Here is a 7,142-nt window from a genome sequence, read left to right on the forward strand (position 1 = left end):
GTGAACAACTGTTCGCTAGCGCACCCCTGGGGAAGACCAGGACCACTGGATACAAACTCCTGGAAGGCCATTTCAGGCTTAATACCAGGAAGAACTCCTTCACAGTCAGGGTGCCCAGATTGTGGAATAAACTCCCTCCAGAGGTGGTGCAGTCACCTACCCTGGAGGTTTTCAAGAGGAGACTAGACAGTCACCTCGCTGGGGTCTCTTAACCCCAGTTGTCCTCCTGCCTAGAGTGGGGGGGCTGGACCCAATGATCTACAAGGTCCCTTCCAGCCCCTAACAATCTATGAACAACGTTAGCTGGTCATTAGTGAAAAATCTGTGACTAAACTGTTGAGGCTGCGAGACTCTTTCTTCTGTGTGCTTTCTAAGCCTAACATAGGAAAAGCATATGTTTATTTCAAGTTTGGTATGAGAAACACTGGCAGATTAGCATAGGACTTAGTATTTTACTTGGTAGGGAATTTTCTGTGACTTTTCAAAATTAGTTTTGTCAGAGTATATGGATTTGTTTAAATGGAAATGTTTCATGGAATAATTTCATGAGAAGAAGTAGGTTTTGATGAACTTAGTCGACTCCAAAATGAATATGAGTCGTCAGTGTAACAAAGTGATAAGTAAAGCCAACCGCACTCTTTCATGCATTAGTAGGTGCATCACAAGCAGGTCCAGGGAGGTGATACTTCCCTTTTATGTGGCAGTGGTGATACCGCAGCTGGAGTACTGCATCCAGTTCTGGGCACCGCACTTCAAGAGGGATGTGGATAACCTTGAGAGGGTCCACAGGAGGGCTACTCATGGTTGAGAGCCTTCAGGTAAGGTCCTATGAGGAGAGATTGAGGGACCTGAATCTCTTCAGCCTCCGCAAAAGAAGGCTGAGAGGGGATCTTGTGACCCTCTACAGATTCATCAGAGGCAGGGAGGGCCGCAAGGAATAAGGGGATACTCTGTTTACCAGGGTGCCCCTAGGGGTTACTAGGAGCAATGGCCATAAACTGACAGGGAACAGATTTAGATTAGACATCAGGCAAAATTTCTTTGTGGGGAGGGTTGCCAAAATCTGGAATGGGCTTCCAGGGAAGGTGGTGCTCTCCCCTACCTTGGGGGTCTTTAAGAGGAGACTAGACAAGCACCTAGCTGGGGTTATCTGACCCAAGCTCTCTTTCCTGCCCAGGGCAGGGGGTCAAACTCGATGATCTACTAAGGTCCCTTCCGACCCTAAAAATCTATGAAGCTTCTAATGCCCTACAGGGGCAGGTTCCCAACCTCTGAGCCTCTCAAGCTCACTTGGGGCTCCCACAGCTCCATGCCCTCAGTCAGGGGTGGTGCAGTCAGCAGTTTCAGAAATGGACATCCCAGGCTCAATTTCATTTTGAAATGTATTGTTTTAAAGAAAGTTTCTGCAAATTTTTCCTTTGGTGGTATTTTTTTTTGACTGGCTTGCTTTTATTCCAGAGGGTAACCAATTTTTTTAAATAATTTTGAAAGCTATAATTAGCATGTAACATCTGACTCAAAACAGTGCTGCCATTTTCTTACTTTAGAAAACTCTGAAATTACAGGAATAAATATAGTGAGGACATTCCTCAATATTTTAACCAGTTGTTTAAAACAAAATATGGATGCTGTAGGTACCACTTATGAATTTAGTGACTGGAATCTGATGCAACAAGCAAAGTGAACTGGCTGAATGGTATCTGGCCTCTGGTAGTAGATAGAAAGTTCTTTACAGTCTCTCTCAGACCTTCACAAATGTTTACTATTCATAATTCTAAACTGACTAAGTATGATTGCCAAGCCAGCCAATTGACCGATCACATTTGTCTAGCCTATTATTTGATTTTTGTTTATTTGTCAAATACTCTGTGAAGTCAAGAATGTCATTGTGTAGGTGGCACCTACCTTTTCTAATGCATTATGGTGTCATCAGTTTGAAAGGGTGGGAGGGAGGTCTGGCCCTGCATGAGTCAGGATACATGCACACTCTCCATTTAAGAGCAGGTCTCTTTGTCCCCTTCTCTCCTGAGCTCTTGCAGCCTCATTTCCATTCTCCCCCTGCTCTATGTTTCCCAAGCCATGTGAGGCTGCAGAATGTGCTCTGTGCTGAAGAGGGAACCAAAATGAGCAACATACAAAGAGGTGATTTATCTTTTATAGTTGCTGTGTGCAGTTTGTTGTTTTATTTTGTAACTGGTTGGGCTGACCCTGGAATTCTGGGGCACAGGAAAAGCAAAGGGGAAGAAGAAGTACTGTTCAGTCTTGAATATTTTATACTTGCCTAACATCATTAGTCATAACAACTCATTACAATTTTTAGAATTTAATATCATTGTTTTGTGATAGCAGTTAATTATTTAAAATTAGCATAAGTATTTATCCTGTTGAAACCTCTCTGACCTCTCCTTACTGTTCCAATTTTAGTATATGTCATGCTGAAGCAGACAAAATTAATACTCAAAACACTTGACTAGTATTTGATCAACTGAGCAGTAAAATATTGCCAAGAATTTTTTACTAGTCAGCCACCCAGGCCTAGAATGTTTATTGCCAACTTCAGTTAAAGTCACTGAATTTTGTATCACCCTTACATTGTTTCTTTCTTTCTTCTCAGTTCTCCAAGCAGAAATTCCACCTCACTGTAGCGTAACAAAAATTGTAATTCTTTCTGCTTTTAAAATATTATTATAATCAGGATATGACTTCACTCAATAGAATGTCTATGTAAAGCTTTGGGAATGAACCCTTATATTTTGTGGACTACTAAAGAAGAGGGTGTAAAGGAGCCAGATCAATCCCTAGGGTGACTCAGGTGACATCAATGGAATTACAAAAAGGATCTATACAGTATAGTGTTCCTGTTGTATGCACAGCAGGCATCCCCACACTTATATTGCTGTTACTGGTTCAAACTAATGTCTGTAGTGATGCTATACTTTTTGTAAACAGATAAAATCGCTTCATCCTCGCCCTGGCTGGGTTGAATTAGATCCTGAAGTTCTGTGGACTCAGTTCACTGATGTATTAAAAGAGGCTGTACAAGGTAATTGTTAGTAAAACCACACAACAGTGGAGGATAATCACTACAACTAATGAATGTCTTAGGGGTTTGGGGTTTTTTTGTAATAATGAAGTATATGATGTACTTAAGGCTTATTGATGGCCTCAATAGGAAACTGCAAAATACTTTTATTAATTACTCAGGAACCTGAAAATGCATATGTATACATTTGTGCACAAAACATGTTTGCACAAAAAGGATGTTCTTTCCTTAAGCATATGTTTGCAGCACTGGTCCCACTGGCAGACAGACAGACAAGATAATACTAATTTTGTTGACTGTGTGTGTATAGTCTTTCAGCTAGATGTGATTTTTATCCTGACCTGTTTTCATGAAATTCTGCTCTTGGAAGTATGTATTTAAGTCCCAATAAAGCAAACAGATGTCCCCTTTAATGGTATAGCTGAGGACAAAATTTATGTTTTTTAAAAAATGTGTATATCGGGAAAGAATTTCTGGAACTTTCATTTTAATTTGAACTATGCTAATACATAATAGATATTATAACAAAATTAATATAACATAGCACATACCAAAATCTAGAATTACATTTCAGGTATATTCTACATGTAAAATTTTTAGGCCATCTTAAATCTCACATGGTTTAAACAGTGGTTCTCAACCTTTTCAGACTTGAGGCACTCCATAGGAAATGCCAACTCTTAGCTTTCACTTTTTTTTTTTCCTACAGAAATATAATAGAGCAATTCTTCTGTTGTAAAAAACTCAAACACCACCACAACATGTCAGAATCTTATTGTAGTCATAGATTCACTGGTTTAAACAAGCTTTTTTGTATGTCTCATTATTAGTTACTGTAGATTATGAAATGCAGTTTTTTAAAAATCTAGTCTGCATTTTGCAATCTGTGCCTTTTATTCACTTTCTGCATTTGGATTTTTCTGTTTTGAACACTGAAAATTAATCAAGGGAGTGTCTTATTTAAATTGTGCTTGGGTATAAACACTGCAGAGAAAAATGTTTAAAACACCTGTTTTATTAGACTTCTGAAAAGAAAATTGTTCAGACATTTTTAGGGATAAAAGGTTTTATAAAAGCATTAGGTTATATCAGTTAAGCCTGAAGTATCAAGGTGTAAATATATGCCTGATTACAAGTCTACTTGTTTTGGAACAAATTGGCTTATTCTACTGGTATGTGTGAATTCTTGGTCATTTAAGCATTCATGTTACTTACCTACCTATCCACTGAATAAAAATTAGTGATTATCAACTAAATCAGGTACTTTACATTTAATATATCATTAAAATAAATTAGTATTCATTACATGATTGATGATTTTCATAAGGCTTCATAGATATGTCAGAATAATGGTTTCTCATTTGTTAAAATAATTTTTTATGTCTAGGTGCAGGACTTCGTATGAATCAAATTGCTGGTCTTGGCATCTCAACACAGAGAGCAACTTTCATTACATGGGACAAGTATGTACAATATGTGAATATTTTTAACACATTTATATAATAAATAAAGATGCAAAGAGCTTACAATCTAACTTTATATGGGCATGAAGAGTGAAGGTAATTTATAATTGGGAGAGAAATCAGAGGAAAAATAAAAACTACAGTAATTTAAGAATGTGCACAGCTTGAAGTATGTGATATTATACATACACTACAATTTTTACATTGCTAATACTTACATTTAGATAATATAATATATATAAATGAAAAAGAAGTATCTAGCAAACCAGAAAGGTCTAAAATTAATTAAATTAGAACATATTTCATTGTGGAAAATAAAACAGGAAGATAGCACTGTATAGGTCTCTTGTGAGTTGCTGATAGTAGGGCTTGGAAAGCAGGATGCCTAATGGGCTCTGCTTGTGAAAACTTTCCAAGCAACTGTGTAAAGACATGTGTACATTGGTACTGTTCCTCATATTTAAAACAAATTGAAGAACTGCAGTCACTGCACGTGTTGTCATGGCCAGATTCGGTGCTTTGTGGCTAAAATGGGTTTAATTCAGGGTTGATTAGTCTGAGATTTAACTCTGCTCAAAATGGGGTGAGTAGGAAAGTGGTAGTTGTTTATGCACTAGGCTGGAATGGCTATTGATTCAATGACTGTTGAAGCAAAGTGTTCATTTAGATACCTTAATTCAGGTTAATTCAGGTACTTAATGTGCCTGAATGGGTTTGTCCAACTGTAAAGTTAAATGGGCTTGTCCACCTGTAAAGTTAAATACCACCCATCCCTTTTTAGCCTGTGTTCATTAGATTAGTGTAGATATTTGCTCATCTGCTTTTATTGTGTGTCTACATTTTTGGATGTGAAGAAGCTGAGAACAATGCAAATGTAGCAAAACATTGCTTCATCCAGGATTAAAGTTGGAGTGGTTTTGCTACAATTGAGTTGTTCTCAGCTCATTGGCAGGGAAGAATTAGAACAGACCAGCTACTGCTCTTTTGAAACTTTAAAATGACTTGCAAGCCCTTTCAAACTTTTGAAATTAGAACTGACTGTCATGTGGCAGATTTGTACGTGTCTAGTCTTCTCTGTCTTTAAAGTGAAGCTAATGTATAAGTTGAGCAGAGGAAAATCCATAACACCCCCCCAGCCCTAACTCTTCAGGTTCCTGCCTCAAAGCAGCCAGCATCAGCAGCAACCTTTTGTGTTTATACATCTACAGTTTAGTAATTCAGAACTTTTAGAGCTACTTGATTTCTGCTACGTTCTTGGTTACTGTTTGCAAAAGTGCTAGCTTTTTGTTTGCTTTTTGTTTGTGTTTTTTTTTTCTGTACTGCTCACCATGATATCTAAGTACATAATGACTCACTCATTAGAGTAGGGGTAGGCAACCTTTTCTGACTGTGCTCCAGAATAACTCTGGGTCAGAGGTCGGTGAGTGCTAGGTCTTGGCTGCCACCGCTGCTTAACACCATAGGAACATGGGGAAGAGTGCCCGTAGCTGTGGGCTGGATCTGGCTCATAGTCTATAGGCTCTCAACCCCCTCACTAAAAAAGTTCTGGAGTTGAGTTAGTGATTTTGACTTCCCATTAAACAATTTTCCATGAAAAAGGGTTACATTTAAAGTTTTTTCAGCAGACTTCCTGAGAATTCAAGAAGAAATGTTCAAATCCACTCACATGGTCAGAGGCCTTCAGGCAAGGCTCTATGAGGAGAGACTGAGAGACCTAGTTCTCTTTAGCCTTTGCAAGAGAAGGCTGAAAGGTCATCTTGTGGCTGCCTATAAATTCATCAGAGAAGGGCAGCAGGAAATAGGAGATGCTGTGTTTACTAGGGCACCCCCTGAAGTAACTAGGAGCAATGGCCACAAATTGATGGAGAGCAGATTTAGGTTGGACATTAGAAAGAACTTCCCAGTAAGGGTTGCCACAATCTGGAATGGGCTTCTAAGGGAGCTGGTGCTCTCCCCTACCTTTAGCGTCTTCAAGAGGAGACTGGACAAGCACCTAGCTGGGGTCGTCTGATCCCAGCGCTCTTCTCTGCCCAGGGCAGGGGCTTGGATTCGATGACCTACTGAGGTCCCTTCTGACCCTAACATCTATGAATCCTGTTTTATTACTGGTTTTCAGGAAGACAGGAAAACCTTTCCATAATTTTATAAGCTGGCAAGATTTAAGAACTGCTGAACTCGTAAGTTCCTGGAACAGGGGTCTCATGCTGAAGGTAAGTCTATTTGCTGAGTACATAGCTTCATATATTAAAGTTTTATATTTTGTTTTCATTTTTATGGAGACCCAAATACACCATGTCAAATGTTGTAAGTACCTTGATAATACACTGATATATGAGGTTTAGGTGGTTTGCCCCTTAACATTTTTTTTAAATCAGAAAAAAATTACAAGGTGAGTGAACTGAAAAGAAATTCAATATGGTATTCACATTAATAGTGAAATTTAAGGCTATAAGAGAGTCCGTAAGTTGGGAATCACTCTGCCATATTAACACGTTGCATATGTTAGTAATGCAGTATCATATTCTTTGTCCCAAAATGTCTTTATTTTTCATTAGCAAGGTAATTCTTTGCTCAGATTTGTGTGTGGTAGATTTGGAAAAGATGCACTGTATATTTTTTTTTTTTTTTTTTTTTTT

At 38.4% G+C, this 7,142-nt stretch overlaps 1 protein-coding gene across 1 annotated transcript in view; it reads left to right on the forward strand.

Annotated features, from left to right (window-relative positions):
- Positions 1-2,943: 2,943 nt before the first annotated feature.
- GK5 (glycerol kinase 5 (putative)) overlaps positions 2,944-7,142 on the forward strand; it is a gene marked incomplete at its 5' end in the record, with an annotated part of 74,611 nt that continues 70,412 nt past the window's right edge. The window contains 3 exons of the mRNA XM_019503072.1: positions 2,944-3,043; positions 4,431-4,506; positions 6,623-6,716. Of these exons, the coding sequence (XP_019358617.1) occupies positions 2,944-3,043; positions 4,431-4,506; positions 6,623-6,716 (270 nt within the window). The remainder of the gene's footprint in view (positions 3,044-4,430; positions 4,507-6,622; positions 6,717-7,142) is intronic.

This window comes from Gavialis gangeticus, unplaced genomic scaffold, assembly GCF_001723915.1.
Source record: "Gavialis gangeticus isolate Ggan-Ray unplaced genomic scaffold, GavGan_comp1, whole genome shotgun sequence".
In the NCBI taxonomy this organism is placed as follows: Eukaryota; Metazoa; Chordata; order Crocodylia; family Gavialidae; genus Gavialis; species Gavialis gangeticus.